This window comes from Tubulanus polymorphus, chromosome 10, assembly GCF_964204645.1.
Source record: "Tubulanus polymorphus chromosome 10, tnTubPoly1.2, whole genome shotgun sequence".
Taxonomy (NCBI): Eukaryota; Metazoa; Nemertea; class Palaeonemertea; order Tubulaniformes; family Tubulanidae; genus Tubulanus; species Tubulanus polymorphus.
Window position 1 is genome coordinate 1,624,190 of NC_134034.1, and position 27,961 is coordinate 1,652,150.

A 27,961-nucleotide genomic window follows, 5' to 3' on the forward strand; every position below is an offset into this window, starting at 1 on the left:
TTTTTAATGCGTGAAACTATGGATGAATTGTTATACATGTAACAGATTGAATTCAATCCCGGTTCGGGAAATTACTATTCAACAATTCGCGCGCCGCCGCAGACGTAGATTCACTTTTATACCGCGTGCATTGTGTGTCGACAACTCTGATCTATCCTCAGACTTTTTTTGAACCTGCTTCCTTCGAAAAGATAACTCCATCCGCGATCATGAAGATATCCGTAGCCGTACTAGCTGTATTTCTCGTTTCAGTCGTTTCACGTAAGTAACCCGTGCAATTATATATGCATTTTACTTTTTTTAACGCAAAAATGATTTCAAATTGTCATCGAATTGCATCAGAATAATGCGCTGTTGACGAAAATCCGCAATTATGAGGAGAAAAACCTAAGAGACTAGTGGCGGTTCGGCCCATGTATATGAAAATGGCTCGAAGAATTGAGTCTAAACGTCACTACTCTCTTAGTTTTGAAAATGGCTCATAGAATCGAGTCTAAACGTCACTACTCTCTTAGTTTTGAAAATGTCTCATAGAATTGAGTCTAAACGTCACTACTCTCTTAGTTTTGAAAATGGCTCATAGAATTGAGTCTTAACGTCAGTACTCTCTTAGTTTTGAAAATGTCTCATAGAATTGAGTCTAAACGTCACTACTCTCTTAGTTTTGAAAATGTCTCATAGAATTGAGTCTAAACGTCACTACTCTCTTAGTTTTGAAAATGTCTCATAGAATTGAGTCTAAACGTCACTACTCTCTTAGTTTTGAAAATGTCTCATAGAATCGAGTCTAAACGTCACTACTCTCTTAGTTTTGAAAATGGCTCATAGAATTGAGTCTAAACGTCACTACTCTCTTAGTTTTGAAAATGTCTCATAGAATCGAGTCTAAACGTCACTACTCTCTTAGTTTTGAAAATGTCTCATAGAATTGAGTCTAAACGTCACTACTCTCTTAGTTTTGAAAATGTCTCATAGAATTGAGTCTAAACGTCACTACTCTCTTAGTTTTGAAAATGGCTCATAGAATTGAGTCTTAACGTCAGTACTCTCTTAGTTTTGAAAATGTCTCATAGAATTGAGTCTAAACGTCACTACTCTCTTAGTTTTGAAAATGTCTCATAGAATTGAGTCTAAACGTCACTACTCTCTTAGTTTTGAAAATGGCTCATAGAATTGAGTCTTAACGTCAGTACTCTCTTAGTTTTGAAAATGTCTCATAGAATTGAGTCTAAACGTCACTACTCTCTTAGTTTTTGAAAATGGCTCATAGAATTGAGTCTAAACGTCACTACTCTCTTAGTTTTGAAAATGTCTCATAGAATTGAGTCTAAACGTCACTACCCTCTTAGTTTCTGAAAATGTCTCATAGAATTGAGTCTAAACGTCACTACTCTCTTAGTTTTGAAAATGGCTCATAGAATCGAGTCTAAACGTCACTACTCTCTTAGTTTCTGAAAATGTCTCATAGAATTGAGTCTAAACGTCACTACTCTCTTAGTTTTGAAAATGTCTCATAGAATTGAGTCTAAACGTCAGCACTCTCTTAGTTTCTGAAAATGTCTCATAGAATTGAGTCTAAACGTCACTACTCTCTTAGTTTCTGAAAATGTCTCATAGAATTGAGTCTAAACGTCACTATTCTCTTAGTTTTGAAAATGTCTCATAGAATTGAGTCTAAACGTCACTACTCTCTTAGTTTTGAAAATGTCTCATAGAATTGAGTCTAAACGTCACTACTCTCTTAGTTTTGAAAATGTCTCATAGAATTGAGTCTAAACGTCACTACTCTCTTAGTTTTTGAAAATGTCTCATAGAATTGAGTCTTAACGTCACTACTCTCTTAGTTTTTGAAAATGTCTCATAGAATTGAGTCTTAACGTCACTACTCTCTTAGAAAGCCCATTTTCTTCATAATTGTGGTTTTTCTACATTTTTCGATTTTTTTTCGTTTTTTTTCGAACGAATTGCTTTTTGGCTTTTACTATTTCTTTTTTTCTGAAATTATCTGAAAAAGCCTTCGCTTCGTCGGACAAGGGGATTTATCGAAATAAGAATATATTTTTTTCTTCATTTCTTGTCCGAAGTCATAGAGACTAACCAGATAAATTATTGTATTAGCAAACCAATATTGCGCCTGATGACACGCGGCCACGAAACTGAAATGGATTTTTTGGTGAACCAAGCTGATTTTGATTTTTTTCGTATTATCAAGCAAACATCTTTGAACAATGGATTTGAGATTTGAATGGACTTGAGATTTGAGATTTGAGACCGATTGTATCACAGCCTATAGGTGCGAAAAGGTGGTATTTTCTAGCGAAAAATTTCCGTTTTTGAATAGAAAATGGCGCAAAATGTTATTTTTCATTGGCTTTGAAAACTTATGCGGGCATCCAGGCACGAGCGCGCGCTCCAGCTGTCTCGAGCATGCGATGACTAATGATTATACCCGATATACCGCAGTTTATAAATTCTGATATTCAAATTTATTCGAATCTCGTGAAGAGAATTTTACGGAAATTATTTGAAATGATATTTCGAGCTGTATGAATCTGAATATGCATATTACAAAAAAAGTTAGTTATATTTCATAACAGTTTGCGAGCACTTGCAGGGGCTTCATTCGCAAAGCTAGCGACTAATTTAAAAATTCCATTTTAGATCATTTTTCGACTTTTGAAACTTTCTCGTGGCAGCGGGTATTCTTAGGGAATAGAGCCTCTCCAAGCCTGACTGGTCACTACAGACCCGACTGGTCACCTAAGCTGAGCAGACAAACCAAAAAAACTTTCGAGACTAATTCCGAGTTTGCAACGCGAAATTAGCTACTTACTCGAGCAAGTTTTAAGAATGAATATGTCCCCGGGTCGCTTCCGTGAGAAGAAATTAATTGTTGTTGTTGTCGTTATAATGAATTCAGGCGCTCAGGCGATGAAATGTTATCAGTGTATGGGTGTAGAGGTCGGCTGTACCGATAGAAATCTTGTCAAGATTCACAAACCGACCGAATGCAGTTCAGGACAAAATGCTTGCAGGGTATGAATTTTTATTATCCCTCTTTCTTCTTCCTGTCCCTCTCCCTCTGTCCCCTGTCCCTGTCCATGTCCCTGTCCCTGTCCCTCTCCCTCTCCCTGTCCCTCTCCCTCTCCCTCTCCCTCTCCCTCTTCCTCTCCCTCTCCTTCCTCTCCCTCTCCTTCCTCTCCCTCTCCCTCTCCCTCTCCTTCCGTCTCTCCTTCCTGGGGCTATTTGCACATTAATGGTTATGATTAAGTCCAAGCCCATCTAGTTGTATAGCCAATCTAGCATCCTTAAGTTCATGAGTTCTTTATCCAACCCAACAACTTAGGACCAGTTTTAACTCATTTGCTTCTAAAGCCAATCTAATTACATTTAAAAAAATAGCCCTTAGTGTTAAGGCCACATTTGGCCACAGCACTCATTACCGTGATGACCATCATTTCGGGTTTATTTTCAGGCTTACACCAAACCGGACAAGAAGACGACCGTAAGAGAATGCTACTCGGGCGACCTGGCTAGTTGTAACACAGACACGAAAGCGATGGCGAATATCACGCACGGATACTGCTGTGACAGCTACGACGGATGTAACACGGCCACTTCCGTTTCGGTATCGATCTCTTTCACTTTACTGATCGCTTTCCTCGTCTCAAAATTCATGTAAAAAAATAACCAAATTTAGAAACGAATTCTAAAAAAAAGAATCCCACTTTCACGGACAGAATAACGACTCAATCTGCCGTTATTCTTAATTTTCAATCTCAAAGTTTAGAACATTTTTCAAAAGAAAATTCACCAAAGGGAACTTGTGAAATAAAACCAAATTAAGGAAAAAAATATGGGCATGTTAAATGTAAGCACATCACCTACAGTATCTGTTAATTATTTTTAATACTAATTTTCAATCGAATTCTGTTTTAGCTTGTGTCGATATCTTGTTATTTTAAGTTCAAGAATTAAAAAAAAGAACGCTGGTTTTAAGGGGTTTTTCTATAATGAACGGGATAAATGCATAAAAAATCAACTAAAACGCTGACATCAAATCAAAATACATATAATAATTATATTACACTTATATTCAAATTTATAGCTGACATTTTTTCATGATATTTTATTCATTATGTTTTTCCGTCACTCTGCTAGGAATATACCTGTCCAGAAAGACGGCTACTCAAAACGGTAATTCCCCCTATGACGTTGCACGAGCTATCCTGTTTTCTTACTGATTTACGACGTCGTAGACAGACATCTTGTCTAGAAGTGTCGATAGATCAAATCACTAGTAGACAGTTTGATGGTGTCATAGGGGGATTCGTTGAGGTATAAGCCATCTTTCGTGGACGGGTCTATGACTATTGGTACGATATTAGTTATCTAGCTTTTTCTATCTATGTCAACGATTTATCAATTATTCTTTGATTAAATGCAAGGAGGGCAAGGAATCTGATTTGCAAACTTAATATGTAGGTTTTCGGATAGGCCAAACGTGAGCTTGTATCGACTGCTTAGACGAAACAAACAAAACCCAAAAAACTTCGACATCAAATTTCTCAATGCCTGAAGAAATGACTTAACAGTGTAACATCAATCCGCTAATCGTCACTGCTACAATGAGTGATTTGCCTTTGAAATGTCGAATTTGTTTTCGAACATGAATTCGTGAACTATTTTCCAGGTTAATTAGCATATATCGCGTATTGTATGATTAATATTGTCTATACTTTATATTGTCTAACGGTAAACTGCGCCATATTGCATTGATGTCCCAGGCCCGGGTAATGCGCGTCACAGCAGGCCCCTGAATAAATATTCCGAAAACGTCGAATTTAGATTAGAATTCAAAACACGGGAACGATAATAATACGGGACTTGTGTGCATAAAATATGAGCTCAGAAAAAAAGAATCTGCCGACATTCAAATAATGGTGATAATTAGCGCGAACAACAGGTTGCAGGCATCGCGCGTTTCAATGATTCGCGAACTTGAATATATGAAATTTTGACTGACTTTTTTTATGAAATGAAATTCAGTTTGTGCGCTTTTGAATTCACCTATCTAAATAGAAGCGTATTTTCATATTATCGCGGTCTGACGAATCGATTCTCAGGGCGGCGGATTTATTGTGACTGGACGCGCGTATAGTTGTGGATCTAATTTGACTCCAAATTTTCGAAATCGACTCCTCCAGAGTCGTTGTGGGTTTGACTCGATCGACTACGGAGTCATGTCCTGTGCATCTATTCGAATACACGGGGTAGCGTGCCGTCAATATTGAGAAACGCACATTTTCCAGATAAGTCGATAATCGAAATAATTTTCACGACTTCATCCAGTCGATTGTTTCGCCATCTGGTGTGTGCTTCAGGTACCTCTCGTTGGTTTTTAATAATATTTGAGTAAAATTCTGAAGAACTGCAGTTTGTTCGAGCAATATCGTTTGGATATGATGACACCTAAAATGCATCGATTTCTTGTGCCTGAGTTTTTTGTTTTCTGTATCTCTATATTGTATCGGGTCCTTTTCGGTTTTAAAGGGAAATCAATAAAATTCGATTATGTTTTCTTTTGCGAATTCGATGTGATTGTTTTGTTGATCGTTAGGCGGCGCTATGGAGGATTCGAAGCAACCGCTTCTCAAAGTATGGTCTTCTCAGACCTCCTTAAACTATCATTTCTAGTCAAGAGGACAAAGAGTTATTTCTTAAAAGGTGGCGACGTCCGGCAAAAATATGTCAATGTTCGAGCAGCCGTTCTTCAAGACTCTTCGTCCCGTAAAACAAAAATCTACATATCGCGCGTGACGGACCTCCATAAGGCAGGACACTCCATTAGACCGAGACCTGGGTCAAAAATGCCAACCCGACATCAGAAATGAGACGACCAAAAAATATTCTCCCCGGCCGGGAATCGAACCCGGGTCTCGCACGTGACAGGCGCGGATACTCACCACTATACTACCGAGGACTGTGAGACTCTTTTGAATTGAATAAAATATGGTGTAAATTACGGGCATTTAAACCAACGACATTTCCATCTGAGTCATTGCTTGAAGAAGAGTCGTTGGCAACTAATTGAAAAAAAGACGTAAAGAATAATCGAGCCTTATTCAATGAATAGTATAAAAATCGATAAAGTATTGGAAATAAACGAAACAAGCTGTTTATTTTGAAAAGCGAGCCCTTAGCAATACGATATATTGCTAAGTGCTTCATCCTCGGTTTCCGGCGGGGAGATTATTTTTTGTCATCAAGGGGTATAAAATTCGGTAAAATTATGCAGTCAAATGCTTCATTAAGGTTAAACAGGCTTGTATTAAATCTGTAAAATAGATATTCAAAATATTTCGTGCTGCCAATTACCTCTTGACTTCAAAGAGGAGCGATATACTGTATATAAGTATTGAATTGTTCATGTATTTCAGTACCGTGAGTGCTAAAGGTTTATTATTCGACTTTGCTGACACAATTCCAGTCTGTCTCGTGACATTGCTGTATACGTGCATACTATCTATCATAAAGCCATTTTGTTATTTTTATCTGTTTCTAAAACTGGTTCGATTCATGAGACTTCTCCGACCTGCGAAACGCGAACGGCTCTTTATCGATCGGGTTGTTTACAAGCTGCCGGTATCCACCAGTACAGTGAGTATAGCACTGTACGAGCAGAGATACAGTACAAGTGTATATCGACGGTAAAAATACCCACACTAAGAATGAAATGAACATACGGGTATTAAAGAGTCGAAACTTTGAACGAATATCAGCACTATGAATCTCTTTGGTGCAGGATTTTGTATCATCGATAAAGCGAGTCGTCCAGTGCACTGAGCTGCCAGGCGTGCCAAGTGAAACATGTCGTTCGTTGCGTTAGTTCTGATGGCCGTTTGGGTCTGTTCGATTTGGCTGCGAAGTCATCTCAGACGCGTCGGCGAAAAGAATCAACGCCGCCTGGCGGATGAAATTAACAGAATCGTTGCAACGGGTAAGTCGCAGATGATCATCCTCTTAAAAGGGCGGCCATCTTGGTTCACGCGCGTGGATGAATGAACGTTGCGCCCAAATCTCGCAAGAGCAGTCATAATCACGCGTGATCTCAACAGAGCTGCCGCAATATATATTGCGTAATCACTCTGTTCTGCGGAACTAGATGTCAGATTTAGATCAACTGTGTCTTGCCTAAAGTCGTTGGGATCTTGGTTTCCCAAGAATTGTCGCTTTAGATAGTTCATTTCAATCTCGCGACGGGACCAAAGCCTTTGAAGGGTTGCCCGTAAAATGTAAGCAGTCAGCAGGACTCGAACCCACATGTAGTCAATACAACAGCATCCCGCCTTATCCCACTGAGCTACCAAACTGAGTCACGTGTCATCATCTTCTATTTTCATGTAGGGAGATTCGCCAGAAAACTCGCCTGCCACGAAATCAGGAATTTGAACGAAAACGAAGTCGCCACCGGTCAATGTTGGAACGTATTTTCGTTGACGAGCGCCGTGAACGTACCGGCTACTCTGGTAGAAACGACCGTACGACATTTGTACCGACGCCATCCGATGTTACGCGCGAAAATCGCGAAAATACTCACCGGCGAAAATAAAACGACGATGAAATTCGTCGAGGAAATGGACGCGGAAACGATCGATTTTCGCCGATCGTCGGCGCGCGATTATCGATTTTTGGTCGACGAAGATTTGCCGATGGTCGTCGACGAAAGTGGACCTCTGTGGAGACTTACGATGTTAGAACCGGTGGAACTATCCACCGATTCTGGTTGTAAAAAATACACGTTCGTTTTGATGGGTTTACATTTGATATTCGACGGAGTGTCGACGGTCACTTTCGTGAAAGATTTCGTTCGAATTCTCGAAAACCTTCTCATCCAGAATATACCGCCAGATGGGGCTGTAGTCAGTTTACCGATGAAGCCTAATCGAGATTATTTTATGGGTTCCAGTATCGTCCCTACCCAGTGGGATCGGGCTAGGTTTCGCTTAGGGAAATTCCGCGCTAGGTTTCTACGGCCGTCTAAGACGATCGACCTGATGTCTGCTCGATTGAATCTGGCGCCGCAAGACGGACTGGAACGAACGGCCCGAAAAACTATAGAAAATGTAGAGATCGATTTCAGCGAGACAGAAACGCGACAGATTGTAGAAAAAGCTTATGCGAATGGAGTCAGAGCCACCGCTCCCATCATGACGCTGATTGCCGCATCCTTTGTTAAGATGCAGCAGGACGATCAACACCACGGCGGCGCGGCTCAACGACCTTGGGACGAAGTCGTCATACGTACATCCGCCGACCTTCGATCTCCGAGAATGTGTGCCGGTGTAACCGCAAACGATCTAGGCGATTATTCGACTAGGGGTTGTTTCTATATACCGATACGGATTCCGCCGCACGATGATGACGTCATCGACGGTTCCGGAATCTGGAAAGCGGCGCAGACGACGCAACGGAAACTCGTCGATCACGTGACCGATAACGGTCGTCTTTTTCAAATTTTCAAATCGGTGAAATTGAATTCGCGTGAACCGATCGGTAAGAACCAGTTATATTCTGCCCATATGGTAATGATAAACTGGGGCAGGTTTAGCGTTCTGAACGACCTCGGGAGTAGGCCTACTGGTCGTCGGGTGTTTTCCGATTTGAAACTCCACCATTTCTACAACGGCCTTGACACGAGACCGTCTCCGTTCAATATCGTTTCTTCGACGATCGACGATCGATTATTGATTAGTTTGAGCTACCAGACGAACAGGGTCGGTCGTACTTTTGCTCTCAAATTTGCGCGCACGATTCGGCGGTCCTTTTTGGAATGCTGCTGTCAATAGAACCAGACTTTTCTAAAAAAAAAAAGAAAAAATCATCTGGCATTAGAGTAGAGTGGTCGAAACGTTGAATAAACTACTGTAATTAGCTCGAGGAAACATTGTCGGACTTAATCATTATTTTTCTTCTCGTTATTAAACGTCAGATTCTCTATAATCGTCACAACTCGGCCGATGTAATGTTTTATCAACGGATTAGAATCGAATGGATTTCATTTACGTTTCAAACATTTCCGAGCACTATCATTACAATACTTCCATCGCAGGGAAACATCGATTCCTATTATGATGAATAAAAACGAAGCCAGCTTTAGAATTGGATTAATCATTGATATTCACCGAGGTTCCTAAAATATTCATTTTTGTATCCAGCAGCGCCATCTGTGAGAGCTTTACAAAACTTCAGAACTTCAACAATTATTCTTGCGTCATATCTGCCGTATATACTACGTCTCAAATTTTGTAAATTCTCAAGAATAACGAATAACATATCATTTTATACCGTAGCAATGACAGAGAGAAGAAAATACTGCTCTTGAAAAATATAATCAGGCAAGTTAATCGAAAATGGATTAAACACCAATTGGAAATTGACAAGTTAGGTCGTATATATACAGGCCGCCTCATTTCTGCGGTATTTATTATCACCATGCTTAAAAAAGCAGCGGGTACGGCCTCACGTATACCGCTGCGGATCTGATTTTTTAGAGCCCCTCGCCTCAGAGAAACGGGCAATATAATTACTTATTAAACACGTCCTAAAACGAAGAAATAGCACACTTCGAATTTGAAATTATGCGATCAAATTTACGTGTTTTACGCGTCACCATTATCCCAGATGATGGCTGTTGGTCAACAGCCGAAACGTTGTGGTTTCATAATAATAAATCTTGATCGTATAATTTTAATTTCGAAGTGTGGGATTTCTTCATATATCTACAGTATACACGGATTATAGTGTTTATTCGACAGCATACACGTCCTTGTTTACCCGTAATACTTCAGTGATGTTGAGCGCTCTGTAATACGCTTGTTACGATGCAGGCCCTTGGCGAGATATATCGCTCGTTTAGTACAGACTATATACCATAGACGAGATATAGAATTTTTAATCTTTTTTCAAATCTTAGAATAGGGATTTTGCCCATTATTTATTTATTTGGCTGGTGAATTTCGTTTGATTTTTTTATCTTAACCGAGATATCTAAAATAAACGATTATTAAATAGTTTTACAGATTTTGTGTCGAGTTATTTTCTCAACATTAATTCATTTACGATAAATGAAAAGTTTAGCCGAATTTATGTCCCAGTTATTATCTCGACACAAATTCATTTACTTAATCTATTTGAAACTTTATGTATATTTAGCGGTTATGGTAGCGCTTGTAGTGGTACCTCGTTACAACGAATTCGGATACCATTTATAGTTATAGTTTGTTCATCATTATCAAATTATTATCATTTCATATAGCGACCTAATAAAGAACAGTTTAAGAGAGGTACTTTAAGTACTTAAAGGACATTAAGTATCTAAACTAATGAGGCCGTCAGTACATAGGCCTATGGTCTTCTTTGATGGTAAATGAGGATTGGCATGATTGTCAATGAACATAAAATCACCAGAAGAACACAATAAAGATACACAATAAAAGATACACAATAAAAGAGATACAAAAATATTTACAGGTAAAAAGTGAAGGAATCAAGTAGGCTTACCGCACTATACAAATGATATCAAACATCAAATACCATATGATATTCAAACCCCGATTTAACATTCTTCGTCCCAAAATTCATCATCAAACTCCAATTTACTACAAATATAATTAAAGATTCTTATTTATTTGTATCATTTGCATCAACGATTCATCGGATATAACAAATGAGATATTGTGTCCCGAGTAAGAAAGTTCAATTATTTTCATGCTGAATATAATAACGAACTATCGGTTATAACGAACAGATTTTCTGGGTCCCGTGAATTTCGCTGTATGACGAGGTTCCACTGTATCGGTTTTGGTACTGTGGTCTTTTTAGAACTTGACCCCTTCTAGCATAATGTCTAATCTATACTGCAGCCGATAAACAGATATGGGGTTAGCCGTTGTAAAATATTTCTGCACATATATTTAAGCCTAGGGTCCCCCCCCCCCGCACAGACTACAACTCGCTTCGTAATGTTTTAATCAAATCAAAAAATGTACACAGAAAAATGTTACAACGGTACCATTTTAATATTCATAGCAAGAGAAAAAGATTTGTTTCTTCCTTCCATTAGCGGGTAACGTATTTCATGTATCTGTATATTTTTCTGTAGGTTACCTACATTACACACAGTGATAGCTGCTGTTTCGCGTGCGCGCGATGGTTTTAATGAATTAAGTGACACATTCTAGCAATGCAGGAGACACATTGCAGATTCTAGTAGACACACAGACAGATAGTGAGAGACAGCGGACAGTCATTAGGCCAGGACAGCAACCAAACAATCAGGCAGTAGGCAGTGATTGGGTGACGGAGTCAGGTAGGGCAGTCAGACATACAGTGACTGGGACAGTACAGACAGAGTGACAGAAGCCACGCTAACAGACGGCAGACGACAGCATCAAGGACGACAGCCATAGTGACAGCAGCCACGCAGACAGCCGCTTAAAAACAGCATCAAAGATGTCTCGTTCGAGGCTTTGGCCGCTATACGACGAGCGTTTAGTTCATGATTTCAATAAAACATGTCGACCCAATTACATCACGTGGTCGCGTTTCTATATCAACACGTTAGTGGCGACACCTATCGCGTTAGTGGCTACGATTCTAAACGTGTTCTGTTATTTCGTGCTCAGACGGTTCTCGTTCCAGCCTACCTATCATTTATTGAAAGCGCTGACAATAGTTGACGCACTATTTTCGCTGGTAAGCGTTCCCGAATTCAGCGTAGGTGCACTTTACAGATATTTCCAATATGGCCGACGATTTATCTACATCCGCCACAACCTGTTACTTCCGCGTCTCGACGGATATCTGCCAGGCGTGGTGCACGCGTTCTATATGATACGCAATTGGATAACGATCTGTATCACCCTGGAACGAGTGCTTACCGTTCTGTTTCCGTTCAAGGTCAAACGATGGACGACCGTACGATCGTTGAATTACGTGATCGCCACGGTCGTCTGCTTCAACGTGCTCGCGTCCGTGCCGAATTCACTCTATAAAATTCATCCGATAAGATTTAAGAGACAATGTCGATTTTATTTCAAATCGGAGGTTTTCTACAGTTATGGGAATATTTGGCCGTTCCCTATGGGCAGATATACCCGGCCACTCATCGTATATTTCGGCACGGTCACCCCGATCTTACTTTTATTGATCGGTAACGCCATTTTATGTTCGAGCGTAATACAAGTTCAAAAGAAACGGCGCTCATTGTTGGCGAAGAGTTCCTCGCAGCCGACGAACAGCAACAAAGATAAAATGGCGCTGGTTACCACTGTCACCATAGTTACGGCGCATTTGCTTTGCGAATTTCCGAAAATGTTCGCATTGTTGAACTACGATTTTCGTTGGTTACGCGGAATCGTACAGAGCGATGTGTTTAAATATGGCGCCGAAATCGGGAGTAAAATCGATTCTTTAGTGAACGTAATTTTGTATCTAGTTGTTAACGGACGTTTCCGTAGCAACGCGGCGGATGTTATGCGTTGTGCCAAACGAAAATAACAATATGAATAGATTGTTAGGATCTGATCATTGGTTTACTGGGGCCCAGACTCTGAAATCCACCAGACCTATCTCCCAGCTCAACCTAAAGCACAAAATGTTAAATGCCTTAGTTGACTAGTCCATCACGTGTATCATTGAATAAATGAATACTGAATGGCGCTGGGCGATAATTCAATTTCAATTTATAAGAGAATTAGAGAAGATATGAGAACAAATTGCACTTCTCTACAGTAGCCACCACTTTTTTCCTTTTACATTTAGCAGTTTTCGTTTAGAACCGGTTTTTACGTGGCGTCAAAGGGAAGAGTGAAAAATATTGTTAAAACATGGAGGATCCAGTTCCACAGTAATGCGAGTTAGAGTTAACTCTGAGTTATAATCAGTTCTTTTTCGATGAGTTAACTACGACTCAAATCTTAAATCAGCACTGTGGAGATCAAGGATCATATTTGGATTTGTGCGAAGCAGCAGAAAGCTAAACTGGCCACACTCGGTATTTTAACAACGTAGAAAATGTGATGATGTGATATGGCGACGTGGAACTGTCCCGATTGAGTGTACAGCCGGACAAAAGCATGTAGATTGGCGTAAACTGTTGGCAGTGAATTGCAGACGAAACATGAAACCTTAATGGCCGTTTACAAACAGATTATAGCAATCACAATTATAAAATAAAAATGAGATAGAACCTAAGTTAAAATTCTGGTCATTCTAAATAAATTTTTGAGACGTCCTATTTCACTAATTTGTAGTCAGTGCGGAACGTTTGGTTTTGTAAGAATAATGAGGGGTGATTAGAATTTTACCAGGCTCAACTTTACCGCAGTAAGAGACAGAGTCTACTGTATTTCACAAACTCTTACTCAGTATTTGACACCAACTCGGGGTAGAATTTTACGAGTCTCAACTTTACCGCAGTAAGAGACAGAGTCTACTGTATTTCACAAACTCTTACTCAGTATTTGACACCAACTCGGGGTAGAATTTTACGAGTCTCAACTTTACCGCAGTAAGAGACAGAGTCTACTGTATTTCACAAATTCTTACTCAGTATTTGACACCAACTCGGGGTAGAATTTTACGAGTCTCAACTTTATCGCATTAAGAGACAGAGTCTACTGTATTTCACAAACTCTTACTCAGTATTTGACACCAACTCGGGGTAGAATTTTACCGGTCTCAACTTTACCGCAGTAAGAGACAGAGTCTACTGTATTTCATAAACTCTTACTCAGTATTCGACACCAACTCGGGGTAGAATTTTACCGGTCTCAACTTTACCGCAGTAAGAGACAGAGTCTACTGTATTTCATAAACTCTTACTCAGTATTCGACACCAACTCGGGGTAGAATTTTACCAGTCTCAACTTAACCGCAGTAAGAGACAGAGTCTACTGTATTTCACAAACTCTTACTCAGTATTTGACACCATCTCGGGGTAGAATTTTACCGGTCTCAACTTTACCGCAGTAAGAGACAGAGTCTACTGTATTTCATAAACTCTAACTCAGTATTTGACACCAACTCGGAGCAGAATTTTACCAGTCTCAACTTTACCGCAGTAAGAGACAGAGTCTACTTTACGCTAGTTTTCTTAAGACCGACAGCGCCCGAAAGCAGTGAATATGATGGTTATATACATTGATTCATTCTGAAAACCGCTTTCGCTCTCCCTGCACATATAATACATTAGATCGTCCTCGTGCCTCAGGGCATTTCATTTCACATATATATTTACGCCTTTCCGATCGATTCTCTAGAAAATACCGCAGCAATACATAACAACCCATTTCAAAAAGACCATACGGGTATACGAAGCTGTACTGATGCAGCTTTGAATCGGTACAGTAGAACTGGTGTAAGTCGGACTGCCCTATGTCGGAAAATCGGCAAATGCCAAAATTTTTTCAGTTCATTTTCCTATCAAAATCTGGTCGGATTCTAGAAGTCGGAAATTCGGCTACGTAAGTCGGCTAAAATGTATGTTCCAAATGTTTCAAAACTAATACATTCTTTCAACCTCTTAGTTGGTCGGCTAATTTCAGTTAAGGCGGGCGTAGGTCGGCCTTGCGACTCATTGCGACGCGATTCACTGCGACGATCGCAACTAGTCACACACAGTCGCCGATAATCGCGTGCAACCGACTTATGCCCCCACTTGCGACGATCGCATCGCGTCGCAAGGCCGATCTACGCCCGGCTTTATTTCTAAAAGGATTGTCACTGGCGTGCAGCGTCTATCATGTACCGGTAGATCGATTTTTCTGTCGATGGACACCTGTTATTAACGCACATGTATACAATTTTGTAGTCGGCTATAGAATTGAGTATATTGACCCAGTGTCACTCAATCGCTAATAAATTACCGTAAACCGTCAAATTTGTTAGAAAAAAAACACACAGAAAAACCAAATTCAAACCGACTTGTTGTAATGACTTCTTCTAGAGGATTTAATGTAGAAAAGGCTGACCATGTGTGTGTTTGGATTAACGGCAATTTACGGATCTGTAACTAAAACATATGATACTTTGGATTTAATAAATTCAATTTTGAGTTTATAGAAATATTCTTTTCAGGCCAGCCGTAGGCTTAGCCTATTACTACGTAAATGGAGCGAATTTAGCTGACATGGTTCCCAGATGAAAGGCTTTTTCAATGCGCAACTGAGCATACTGGTCACTATTCAAGGGTCCTCCAATTCGTCGCAATTTAAACAAGGCTTAGTTACAATTGAGAGGAGATTTTTGCAAAAATCTGAACGCAAAAATATCAATTTCAGAATAAAGACGATATTCTCAAATTAGAAAGCAAGTTCTCCTCATTGATTGGCTTCGCCGCAGAAACCATACATTATGATTATTACAAAGTAAAGTGCAGGTTCTGGGTGATGGATTAAGGTGGTTTCAATCTGTATTATTTACTATTTTATTATTTTATGAGCGTTTCATTTGGGGAGTTGAACAGAGCACGTAAGATATTATAATTATTGGTATTTGCCGAGGCGTGGTACAAAGTACGTCTTTTGACGGTATATATGCCGGACACTCCAGTAGAAAATGAAATGCATCTCCCACCTTACCTTGTTCATCTCTTGTTTCGGGGTATACCTGTGTGTCGAAGGGTTTACTTCGGGGTTTTATCTTTTAAAATCTAAAATTGTATTTCAAGATCGATTCCTGTGACATGTTTAATTGATTTGGTTTTTGGGAGGAATTTTTATTTGTATTTACTCGAAATTCATCCTTGACAATTGCGCGTAGTTCGAGAAAAACCGTTTCTCAAATCGGATGGATGATCTTGATATGCAAATAAGCCATGTGCTTGAATTGCAAATTCAATCAAATCATATGAAGATAACATATGATGATGAGAATAACGAGGAGTAACTTCGAAATCAAGAATTTCTTATGTTACGTTATCATTTTTCCTTACGTCGAATTTTGTAACGTTTTTCTGAAAACATTCGGAGATTTTCCGACACGACAACATGAATTTTCTGATTGGATAAAATCGCATCCAATAAACGAGTCTCTGAAACTAAACTGAAGCCACTGCGATCATTGTAACGGGATGATGTTGTTCGGGATGGAGCAGCGACTGACAACGCTGTTTATAGCGACGCTGATCGTCTGCCGAGTTCGCATCGCACGCGCCGATCGCGCGGAATCGTCGGTAACTGTCATGTCGTCTTGCAACAACACTTGGTACCCTGTCGATTCTACGTCCGGTTACATCGTTTCACCGAATTATCCGTCGTTAGTGCGCAGTGTCGAATGTCGTTGGTTCATCAACGGCTCTTCACCCGGGGGAACTTTTCACGTCCAAATCCACTACGACATCGAGCCATCGATATTTTGTAGTGATGGCTATCTTTCCGTTTACGAGTCTGATAAACAATTCTGTGGCGATGGAAAACATGAATTCCGCCGTAACAATTCGATATCTTTGATATTTAGAAGTAACGTCTTCAATGGTGCGCGAGGTAGTCGGGTTTATATTATATATCATTATGAACGAAGCCAATTGAAAATCACCCACAACTGCCGTAAATTCATTTTTGGAATGGATTTAATAAAAACATCGATCGGATTTGAGATTTTCCATTATCGATCCTTGCATTGTCAGTTATTCCTCGAATGGAGCGACATCCCCGATGGTTTAGCGATGAATTTGACTTTTGTAGATTTAGACGTGGCTGTATCTGAGCGATCAGACGCCGATCCAGTGGCGAGTTATCGAATCTATGATGGTTGGAACACCAGCAGTGAACCGATAGCGCTTCTAGGCGAACAACGCCTACAACACCCGTCATCGTTTTATACCAAAACTAACAAAGCAATTATTTCTACGACACATATACGCAATGGATCGACTAAACTTTTAGTTCAGATGTACAAAATATCAGATTGGAACGTCTCTAATCCATTGATTCAGATTTCTAATAACGAATCGGGAGTGCTCATTGCCGATGACAACAGTTTACACATAATAACTCGATCAAAACACTTACACTGCTGGTCTATCACAGTGCAGGTGTTACAGTACGTCGTCTTCAACTGGACACGTGATCTCGTCACATCCGGTGATGTCATTGGTGTACATAAGTTAGAAGCGTTGCGTATTGTAGGAACTGATATTTTACTCGACTTCAACTACCTCGAGTCGCTTAGCGTCAAATCCGACGGCTTTCTCGTCATACTGTGCGTTTTGACGAGACCGAACATCACAGAATCGAATCTGAGGATAGACTTCAGAATGAAATCGATATCACAAAGTAAAAACTTGCGTATCGGTAGGCATAGGGTAAGTGTCGAATTATGAATGCCATCATATTCAAACTCATTAGTAAAGCAGTTTTGCGGAGGTTTAGATAATATTCAATCGTTAAAATTTATAAAATTCGTTTAAAATTTGATACATTTTAGATAAATTACAACCTCGAGACGCTGTGGTCTATGCCGGTGTTTTCGTTTCGAACGAGGACGGTGGAGTATCGATTTAGGCTGTTCGACGTAAAGTGGAAAGTTAGCATCACAGACAAGGAATTGATATTCTCGGTGCTGTCTGACAATTGTGACAATGCCGGATTCTACATATATGATGGCGGTAATTTTACAGCTAGACGCTACGGTCCGTATTGTCCCGGGTCATCGGGTTATCGCCGGAGTATCGTCAGTCTGGTTACGTCAGGTGGACCGGTTATTACAGTAGGGTATATATATAACTGTAGAGCTGGGCCGGTAAAAGGCACTTTGAAGTTTATTCCGACTGACTGTAACGGTTACTATCTACGGGAAGAACCCCGGGACACAGTGACGTCACGCTGTTTGATTATCAATCCCAAAAACAGACGCGTTCCATTACATAAAATTCGTATAATATCAAAATACCGATATGTAATTAGTAGATGTGTACCTGACCATGTGTCTAATTCAAGATGTAGAGATTTCTTGTCACTTGCTGTCGTGTCCCTCAGGAACAGGCTCCGTGTGCACACTGTGACGATAAAGATCAGAAATATGTTCTGGTCATACCCATACGTCGTTGAATTGTCACGTCGTTGCCAAGCATCGAACATACCTATAACTCAAGCATACTGGATTAATCAAGGAAATTGTGGGCTGATGCAATCACCGAACTACCCAGCAAGAGCTGTAAATTCGTTGGGTCGCACTATAGCTTTTAACCTCAGGTTCAGTAGTAACAAATACCGAATTCAGTACACCAGATTCGTTATAAAACATATGGATATGGCGCCGTGTACAAAACAATCTACGAGTGATAAAAACCTCGTTGTTTTTATCGAAGAAGTCCGTAACAGGGACCAAAGCGGAGGTTATTTGGGCACGATACAACACGAAAGAAAACTATGTGGAACGTACCACACACCGGGAGTTACATTTTACAGTTTACAAGTGTCGCGACAAAGGTTTGAAGTCGTCAACTATTTACCAACGTTCAGCATACAATACAATTTACGGTGGCAGATACCAATGAAACATAGCGATAATGTCTGTAAATCAGGATTCCTGGAATCGGGAATTTCCTGCGTAAAATTCATCAGAGATGAACATCTGAATTGGGAGAATGCTGAATTATACTGTAGACGGAAGTACGCGGGACACCTACTCAGTATCAACTCAGAACAGGAAATGATGACCTTGAAAAGGATATTCGCTGGAAAACCTTTGATAAATCAAGCGTTTTCGCAAAAAGCCCCCCTCACGATGATTGGACTGAAGTTACAGGTAAATTGATGTACATTTAGGTTATGTGTTTTGTAATAAATATGGAAATGAGGTTTACTCATTCCTATTAGAATTATTTTTCTAGCCCAATACTGGTTATTACACGTGGACTGACGGCAAACCATTGAGCTACACAGAGTGGTATAAACCAACAAATAACGACACGATACCAGACGTTATTCGAGGATGGATATCGCCACTAAGGAAACAACCGATTAATGACGTCAATATGCCGTGTACGGCGATGATACTGAATAACCCACGAGGATCAGCGAACTGGGTTCGATTCCCTTGCAACATTCAAGAGGCATACACGAGTTTTATTTGCGAAACCAGCAGAATCGACATCAAGAGAAATAGTACTGAAAACGATTTAGTAAAACAAGTAAAATCATCAAACACAAATACGAATACGAATTGTAGAATAGGTTGGTTAGGTATAGCTGGACGATGTTATCAAGTACTTACAAATTGGAACACAGTGCAAATTCTAGATATTGTTAGTGCGAAAAGGATGTGCAATAGCATTAGTGGTGAAATAGGTATGCTACAGGATCTTATATACGCCAGAAAACTGATCGACAGACTTCGTTATCAACATCAATATGGTGCAATTTTAAGTAAGGATTTTAGCAATCAATGGAGGATAATGAAACCACTTGTTACAAGGCGTGAATTAACTTACCAGCAAACGGTTCATTGGGAAATGTTACCTAAGAACATCACATCAGATGCAGCGCATTCTGTTTTATGTTCCTACAATGCAACTGATGAGGAGTTAGCTTCTATAAGCGGTTGTAGATCGTGGCAGTTTGAATGTAACGATCAGATATGTATCAGCGACCATCGCGTATGTGATTCTAGACACGACTGTCAACACGGCGAAGATGAACTCAATTGCACGGATGAAACTGCATTTGTTCAGTTTCAATGCTACGATGGTCAGATTATATCAATGAGTAGATTTTGTGATTTCATAAAGAATTGTGTGGATGGTTCTGATGAGAACTCGTGTTTTCATCCCCCGTGTTTGCCCGATCAATATCGCTGTGACAGTGGCCAATGTATCGGTAGGTCTGATAGATGTGATGGAATAACTGATTGTAAAGACGAATCTGATGAAATGGGATGCACCGCTCAGCTGTGCCAGGGGTTCATGTGTAACAGTGGAGACTGTATCAGTTCGCAGCTGTCACAGGATGGTGTCGTGGATTGCAGTGGAGGCCTCGACGAAGACGAATTAGTAACATCAGCTAATGTTACAGTGAATCCTACGGTTTATTGCAATGATGAAAACCACTGTACGACTAACTTCACAAATCTTTGTATGGAACCCGATAAACAAAGGTGTTCTTTCAATTCTCCCCACTGTTATTCAAGGCGTCACAGATGTATTTTTGAAAGATTCACAAACGGTTACCCAGTTTGTAGAAACCTGGAGCACGTATTGAGATGTGAAGAATTTCAATGTCCAGCTGGTACTGTAAAATGTCCAGCATCGTACTGTATACCTATCAGACAGGTGTGCGATGGCAAATCTGATTGTCCCAATTCAGAAGATGAACAAAATTGCGAGACATTTTCATGTACAGGAATGTTTAAATGTGGCCAGGAAAATCGATGTATCCCACAACCTGAAGTTTGTGATGGTGTCGTTAACTGTAGACTTACAACTGATGACGAGGCTTTCTGTATAGTCACATGTCCGAGAGGTTGTAAGTGTCTGGGGTATTCTGTCGATTGTGGAAATACTGGTATAAAAGACACCACTGATCTTTCGGCATCAACTCGGGTTTTGATTTTGTCGAATAACGAAATTATCTTTGACACGTCAACATTCTTTTCCTTCATCTATTTGCGAATGCTTAACATCTCCTCCAATGAATTGTCTTATATTTTACCAAACTCGTTTTCAAACCTGCATAATCTGCATGCATTAGACCTTACGAATAACAACATAACATCTTTATCTGCAAATACATTCACCGGTTTGTTTAGTTTGAAAGAATTATTCATAACTGGAAATCCAATATGGGATTTAGAGGGTGACACCTTCCAAGATTTGAAGGCACTAAAATTTCTCGACCTTCACGAGTTTCATTTGAAGGTGCTTGGTAGCAATGTGTTTAGAGGTTTATCTTTATTGCAGTCGTTGAATATCAGCAGTAACAGAATCCATCATATTTCGCTTTACGCATTTTCTGGATTAACTTCACTTGAAATTCTGGATATAACCAACAACTACGAAGTTATTTCTGCTGACAGAAATGTTTTCAATAATCTTACATCTTTAGTCTCCCTTATGTCTGATGCTTACAAATTCTGCTGCATGGCTCCGAATGTTGACCATTGTCTCCCTGAAGCTGATGAATTTTCCTCCTGTTCTGATCTGATGGGTAACACAGTCCTCAGAACTATCATCTGGGTCATCGGTTCATTCAGCTTTTTCGCTAATGGAATTGTCATTTCTCTTCGCATTTATGCGATTAAATTCTCATCCTCAAATCCATCTTCCGACATAATCATCATTAATATTGCTGTGTGTGATTTCATGATGTCTATATATTTATTTTTGATCGCTGGCGCCGATTACATTTATAAAGGTAACTACTTTCTCCATTCTGAATCATGGACGGACAGTTTGTTTTGTCGTCTTGCTGGAATCGTGGTGTCTATTTCTTGTGAAGGTTCATTGATGTTTTTGCTCGTCATGACGCGTCATAGATTTTCAAATATCGTTGATCCATTTTCTGGAAGCCCGATTACATCACCGAGGTATGTGTGCATTATTTGTGGAGCATGTTGGATTGTCTTGTGTTTCATTGTATTACTACCTCTTACACCTTTCCCTTACTTTGGAAACAATTTCTACGGTACGACTGGAGTTTGTTTACCCATAAATCTAATTTCTATTGATGTCAATGCCTGGCAATATTCATTCGCTATTTTTTCTCTTTTCAACTCCTTGGTACTTGCTACGATAATGGCAACGTATGCGCAAATGTACAAGCTCGTATCTAGAAGCAGGTCCGGTTCGGGTAGAGCTGATCCTACCGAACTGATCATGGCACGCAGGAGTTTGGTGATAAATCTGTGTAATTTATTTTGCTGGCTGCCGATAATAATCGTTCAGTTTTGCGCAGTTTTCCGGGTAGAAATACCGAATCAGGTGGCGGCTTGGCTGGCGGTTCTTTTCCTACCGATCGACTCGTCCCTCAATCCCCTACTTTACACAATACTGACCATTGATATGAAATCCATACGAGCAAAAACAAAACGCAGGCAACATCGAAAAGATAAATAATATACCTACAGATCTACATATATATTGCCAACACACCACCTATAGATGTCATCATTTTCTAGTGGGATTGTTTCCTAGAAAATCATTTTACACTATGGTGCCAATATCTATAATTGATATGTGGAGGAATAAAACCCGGGTTAGATTATGGACAGAAGACAGTTTTTCTTATTGATTTCCTACTCTATGGTTACCGATCAGGTCGTGTTCCCGAATTGGTACGGTCCTGCGCCGAGCTTAAGTTTCGAAGTATGGTGTGTCTGTGAGTTTTAGAGTCCATTATCGTTCCGACCATGTGACAGACTTCTCATGGACGATTGCTCATAAGGCGCAGTATCGAGGCCCGAACGCGTTATAAACTCACCCCACAAAGTCAGCGGCATCTTTGTTAAACGTATTCATCATCATTATCGTTGCATTACATGAAATACTGAGTGAGCAGATTAGTGTTTATGGCGCGTTTTGATAAGGGTTCAATGTCTCTAGTTTATAGTCTACGTCTATGAGTCCCGCCCGGTGCGAAACCCACCCTCATCCTGTATCAGCAGTGACTCGAATGTGAAGGCATACAGAAACTCTAACGACCCCGTAGAATGTACATATTGATATTAGTTAATATCCGAAATTCGAATCCGAAGAACATCTCAATTACCATACTTTAAAACCCTTAAATGTCGTTATCTCATGGGGCGTGACGAGTTAATCTGATTATAAGCCTCCTTCATCAGAAATTAGGTGAATCAATTAGTTTTCACACAGAGTTTGGAAATTAGTTTATTTCCAATCAAAAATTGCGACAAGCTGATTTTCAGTGCATGGTTAAAATTGAATATGTATTTGTTCGTGATGCCTGGCTTTGGTGTTGCCGACTTAAATCCCGGTGAAGCGTTCAGTCTTTTATTAGAGTGATAAAATCTGAGGGGTTGGGAATTTATCATCGTTATGTGTGTACGTTGAAATAGGGAGTTATATCGTAAATTGTTGCTTTCGAAAATTCGGTTTGCAATAGTCCATCTGCAGGTTTTCTAAACTTTTAAACCCATGAAAAAAGCCTATATCTATTTCAGGTATCCGATTATACATTAGACTTAAAACCTTTAAGTTCTGTACAGGTAGATATTTCGATATTGAAGCGGTCAAAGAAATTGGTTCAAAATGAGATGAATTGTCAATTCCGCCGCCGTGTACAAGGATACAATAAATGAACACTATATGAAACATCGTATATGAAACTGTTTATTCCGGGTATCGAAACAATAAATGTATATTGAAATAAAAATTTAAATTCCTTGACTATTACATAACAATCTATTATATATATATATATACAAAAGCAACTAAATGGCGGACCTACTAGTTTATACTGTTAGAATTGTTATATACAAGATGATATCACTTTGGAAAACTTGAACATATCAAACTCATAATTCATATTTAGGTCACCTTTACAAATAAATATTTTGAATTAAAACCTTGAATACATTTAGAACACGCAAAATCAAAATGTAAAAACACTCATTTCAAATACGATAAAATCTCTTGATTTATTTCATTCGCTTGGATAAACGTGAAAAAATGATAAAGTAGATACTCTTCGGCTTACATAACATAATATTTTATCTATATAGAGAGCACTGCAAGAGTTTATACTCGAATGGTTATTATATACAAGATGATATCGCTTTGAACAAACTTGAAAATATCTAAATCAGAATTCATCTTTAGGTCACATTTACAATATCTAAACGCGCAAAATTTAAGTGTACAACACACTCATTTCAAATTACAGCAAGATTTCTTGATATTCTTGATATATTTCTACTCGTGAACAAAATGACAAATCAAATATTTCGCATACATAACTTCATTCCTTATCATGTGATGTTAGGCCCTGGGTGTTGCCGACAGTAGACCCTAGGGGAGGTCCTGCGGAAAGTCTTTCCAGAAGCAGACCTACTTGTTTATACTGGAGTAATTCATTGCCGAAATCAGACATTGACAAATAAGTAAAAAAGTTAAATTCAAACTCATTTTTCGGTCACATTTACAAGTTAATATTTCTTGTTAAACAATTTAAATACATATTATACACGCAAAATTGATGTATAACAATAATCATTTTTAAAGCAACTGTTTTGTGCCCGTGACCGAAATGTCTGGGGAGTTTGTGAGGTTAACACGCTAAATAACATCTATGAAATAAACAAGAAGGATCTTTTCACGTTTGAAAATGATTATTTTTCAAATTGAACAGATCATATTTCTTCAAATGGGTATCAATCCGGATCGTTTTTTTTATACAGTCGTGAATTAGATTCCACGCGGAGTTTTGAAATTAGTTTGTTTCCAATTATAAATCGGGGACAAGCTGATTTTTAGTGCATGGTCAAAAATTGAATATGTATTTGTTCGTGATGCCTGGTTTTGATGTTGCCGACTTAAATCCCGGTGAAGCGTTCAGTCTTTTATTAGGGTGTCAAAATCTGAGGGGTTGGGAATATCACCAGTGACTATGTGCGTACGTTGAAAAATGGGTTATACTATCGGGTATATCAGGCGAGTAGCTTTGATAGATTAGCGGTTAGATCGATACATATTAGCTGGTTGTATGAATTTTTTCTGTTTACCGATCAGGGTAAGGCGAACCTTTTTCCAAAACGTAGAACGGGCTTTATCGTCTCGCGGGTATTTCATGTAAACAACATTTGAAATGATCGTCCGCAAGGATTCGGGCATGCGCGATTCGGGTATATGATCGATATTGAGCACGAGTATGATGTTATTGCCCTCCTCGACGCACCGGTTTGCCGCCATGCTTATCACAAATTCTACCCATCTTTCCTCGATGAATGATTCGGTCAACAAAAACACGACCCACCGAGACCCGTAAATAGCGTCGATATTGTTCTGCTGTATGTAGCCACCGATTGTAAAGTCTCGAAACTCGATGCAAAACTTCGAAGCGAAATCTTTGGATTTTTCTATTTCGGGTATGAAATCCAAATAGACAAATTGAAGGTCATCCATGCTATGACTTAGAAATCCGTCAAATTTCATATCATCAGAACGGCTTACCGTCGCTATACGTAATAGTTTCGGTAGAAATCGATTGATTTTTACCATCCACCAATAGTAAATTTGCCATTTCTTTTTGGCGACAATTCGCCCAATAGCTATAATAATAGCAGCGACGCATAAAGTTGAAAAAGAAATGATTATGTCTTTGTGGTTGTCACATTCTATCCAATGTAACTGAAAATCTGCGATAGCAACTCCGGATAGTTTTTTTGGTGAAGTACAAACAAGTTTGATCGTGGTATGATTGTGTTGGTCTTCTGCCCTAAAGTCGTAAAAGTAATGCTTTTTAGTTCGACGACTACCTAACTCTTTTAGCCAATTTCGCAATTTTCTCAGTTGACAATCGCATTCAAATGTATTACCGAGAAGAAAAATGGATCTAAAATGTCTTAAATTAATTATTTCATCAGGATCGAACGTTTTTAGTTGATTCGACGCTAAATTCAAAACGCGTAGGTTCGTTAATGGTTTTAACAGACCTGGTTGAATCATTGACAGTCTGTTATACTTTAGCCTCAAAAACTTTAAGTTGAGAATTGCTTCAAATGCGTTTATATCCAAATGTCTAATTCCATTACTGGAGAGATCGAGTACTTCTACTGAAGGGACTCTGCTTAGGATATGATGGATCACATGACTAGGACAGCTGCCAATCATCGTCCCTGTAAGGACGAACCAAGTTAGTTTATAAAACGTCTTATTCCACATAAGGCTTTCACACGCGTTACGAAGCATTTGTTCTTTTAGATAGTAATTAAACGGTCCTGCAAGATTGTCTATTCCGATATAGTGCATAGATTCGGGTAACAGATCGAACGACTTCAGGCATAAGAATACGAAAGGACTATTTAATTTAATCACTAAGGTTTGCAAATTCCGCAGGTTCTTTATGTCCTTTCTCAAATAAAAAACCCTCTCGGGGGATCGGGTACCACACGGTGATTCACCGGCATTCAGCTCAATTATACACGAGATTAATAATTTTGTCAGTCTGTTGTTTATGGTAAATGATGTGCGACTATCGAAGCAAGTTAAACCTGGTGAACTTAATGCGTTAAATAATTCTAGTCTTGTGTGGGAAATAATGAATTCCGTGAGATTCAAATTATGGATGTTGTTCTGAACCAAAAATATTCTACGCAGTTCAACGAGTCCTTTGAATTGATGCTTTTTAAAATTCGTTCTGCAATATTCCATTCCCAGGTTTTCCAAACTTTTGAACCCACGAAAAAAGCCTGTATCAATTTCAGGTATCCGATTATGCATAAGACTTAAAGCCTTCAAATTCTGTACGTGTAAATATTTAAATATTGATGTAGTCAAAGAAATCGCTTCAAACGACCAAACAGCCGCTAAAAATAAATATTCTAAGAAAGCGCAATTTTGTAAAGAATGAAATAAATTGTGAATATCTTCGACGGAGTGATTTGTAGGACACACGCGTCTGATTATGACCGATTGAGGTTTGGCGAACAGAATAAAATTGTAAGCGAATAATCTCAGATGCTTATTCTTCATGAGAGCCTGTTTGTCAATAAACCGTACTGGATTACATGAAACATCGAGCGATCTCAGATTCGGTAGATGATGAAGTGATTCGCGTCCCACCAGTGAACTCAATGCATTTTCCGCTATCTTTAATATAATCAACATCGGTAATCGACGGAACGGTTTTATACTCTTTATCCTATTCTTCGACAAGTAAAGAATATTTATGTTATTCTTTATTCGGGGGAACTTCGTGAGTCCTTTATTCCTGCAGTTAGCCATACCAAACCTGGAAAATTTGTTCAGGTGTTAGTGTTGCGGATAAAAGTTTCTTTTAACTCGAAAAATCACCTAATCTATTAATAACTTCCAATCAAATTGCGTTGTGGAAACGGCAATAACACAAGGGTCGGGTGAGTTAGGGGTTTCGGGCCCTGCCTTTCTAATTAGGGTTTCATGGGTCTTCGTAGAAAAGCCTATTGAAATTCTAGTTGAATTTGACTTATTACCCGAACAGTGATCGCCCATACCTGCTATTCTAACACTCATCCTCTCTCAAATGCATCTTTTCGCGTGCCATCATCGGAGATTTTAACCCCAGGCTCTACACTGCTAAACTTTACATTTCTTTTCAATTTGACCCCAGCCTCCAATTCTAGATACAAATTCGCCCTGGCAATAGATACAAAATAGATTTTTACTTACCATTTCAAACCATAACGTTTATAATAACAGCGACACACTGACGGGCAACCGTAGTAAAAGCGTCTGCTGAGGATACCGTCGCGTCGGTTTGGACGCCGCTTATCGTCGACTATTCCAGAATACAGCATCATACTACCGCCGAGTGCCGACCGGTATTTCTCATAATCTAGTAAGTTACTTTCTGAACTCCACGGCGTTCTGTCGATTTCATCAATAATTTCCGATATGGCACCACAGCGGCAAAGCAGTATCGCAACCACGAGAATTAGAAGTTTAGACGCGGACATTTTCATCATTCTGTCACTGATCGCATCGAACAGACGACCAAAATTATACGTGCATCGATGCAACAAAAGTATACTATGAATTATCAAATGATATGAATTGTAAATTCCGTGTAAAACGCTGCAATGAATGCACAGTGACTTAATACTTAATATCAATTCTAGTTTATCTTCCTGGTTATTGGATACATTGTTCTATCAAAGCCGCCCAAAATTTCTGAACATTTCTACCTAGGGCTTCTAATCTATACATGCATGCATTTCGGGGTTTTGTCGATACCCGGAACCA

General features: G+C 39.3%; 4 protein-coding genes and 1 non-coding gene across 5 annotated transcripts; 2 read left to right on the forward strand and 3 right to left on the reverse strand.

Moving 5' to 3' along the window:
- Positions 1–97: 97 nt before the first annotated feature.
- Positions 98–5,591, forward strand: LOC141912101 (uncharacterized). Its single transcript, XM_074803319.1, has 3 exons — positions 98–261; positions 2,921–3,036; positions 3,476–5,591. Exons 1-3 carry the CDS (start codon positions 210–212, stop codon positions 3,680–3,682), a joined length of 375 nt encoding a protein of 124 aa, XP_074659420.1. The 5' UTR covers positions 98–209; the 3' UTR covers positions 3,683–5,591.
- A 320-nt stretch (positions 5,592–5,911) lies between these two features.
- On the reverse strand, positions 5,912–5,983 carry Trnad-guc (transfer RNA aspartic acid (anticodon GUC)). The gene has a single exon. It is a non-coding gene; the product is annotated as a tRNA-Asp (tRNA).
- Positions 5,984–6,609: 626 nt separating this feature from the next.
- On the forward strand, positions 6,610–9,411 carry LOC141911884 (uncharacterized). The gene is made up of 2 exons (XM_074802964.1): positions 6,610–7,000; positions 7,408–9,411. Exons 1-2 carry the CDS (start codon positions 6,871–6,873, stop codon positions 8,847–8,849), a joined length of 1,572 nt encoding a protein of 523 aa, XP_074659065.1. The 5' UTR covers positions 6,610–6,870; the 3' UTR covers positions 8,850–9,411.
- A 14,522-nt stretch (positions 9,412–23,933) lies between these two features.
- Positions 23,934–25,687, reverse strand: LOC141912202 (toll-like receptor 2 type-2). Its single transcript, XM_074803416.1, has one exon. It carries the CDS (start codon positions 25,685–25,687, stop codon positions 24,692–24,694), a length of 996 nt encoding a protein of 331 aa, XP_074659517.1. The 3' UTR covers positions 23,934–24,691.
- An 827-nt stretch (positions 25,688–26,514) lies between these two features.
- LOC141912204 (uncharacterized) lies at positions 26,515–27,695 on the reverse strand. The gene is made up of 3 exons (XM_074803419.1): positions 27,389–27,695; positions 26,636–26,972; positions 26,515–26,547 (listed from the first exon to the last, which is right to left on the reverse strand). Exons 1-3 carry the CDS (start codon positions 27,682–27,684, stop codon positions 26,515–26,517), a joined length of 666 nt encoding a protein of 221 aa, XP_074659520.1. The 5' UTR covers positions 27,685–27,695.
- Positions 27,696–27,961: the final 266 nt, after the last annotated feature.

Bases quoted from the DNA above. Each gene is read 5' to 3' on its own strand.
- LOC141912101 (XM_074803319.1), top strand. From the start codon at position 210: ATGAAGATATCCGTAGCCGTACTAGCTGTATTTCTCGTTTCAGTCGTT. The intron at 262-2,920 runs GTAAGTAACCCG...TAATGAATTCAG, and splicing joins TCTCGTTTCAGTCGTTTCAC to GCGCTCAGGCGATGAAATGT. The intron at 3,037-3,475 runs GTATGAATTTTT...GTTTATTTTCAG, and splicing joins CAGGACAAAATGCTTGCAGG to GCTTACACCAAACCGGACAA.
- LOC141911884 (XM_074802964.1), top strand. From the start codon at position 6,871: ATGTCGTTCGTTGCGTTAGTTCTGATGGCCGTTTGGGTCTGTTCGATT. The intron at 7,001-7,407 runs GTAAGTCGCAGA...ATTTTCATGTAG, and splicing joins TAACAGAATCGTTGCAACGG to GGAGATTCGCCAGAAAACTC.
- LOC141912202 (XM_074803416.1), bottom strand. From the start codon at position 25,687: ATGATTCAACCAGGTCTGTTAAAACCATTAACGAACCTACGCGTTTTG.
- LOC141912204 (XM_074803419.1), bottom strand. From the start codon at position 27,684: ATGATGAAAATGTCCGCGTCTAAACTTCTAATTCTCGTGGTTGCGATA. The intron at 26,973-27,388 runs GTAAGTAAAAAT...CAAATTTTCCAG, and splicing joins AAACGTTATGGTTTGAAATG to GTTTGGTATGGCTAACTGCA. The intron at 26,548-26,635 runs GTGTGTCCTACA...ATTTATTTTTAG, and splicing joins AATCGGTCATAATCAGACGC to CGGCTGTTTGGTCGTTTGAA.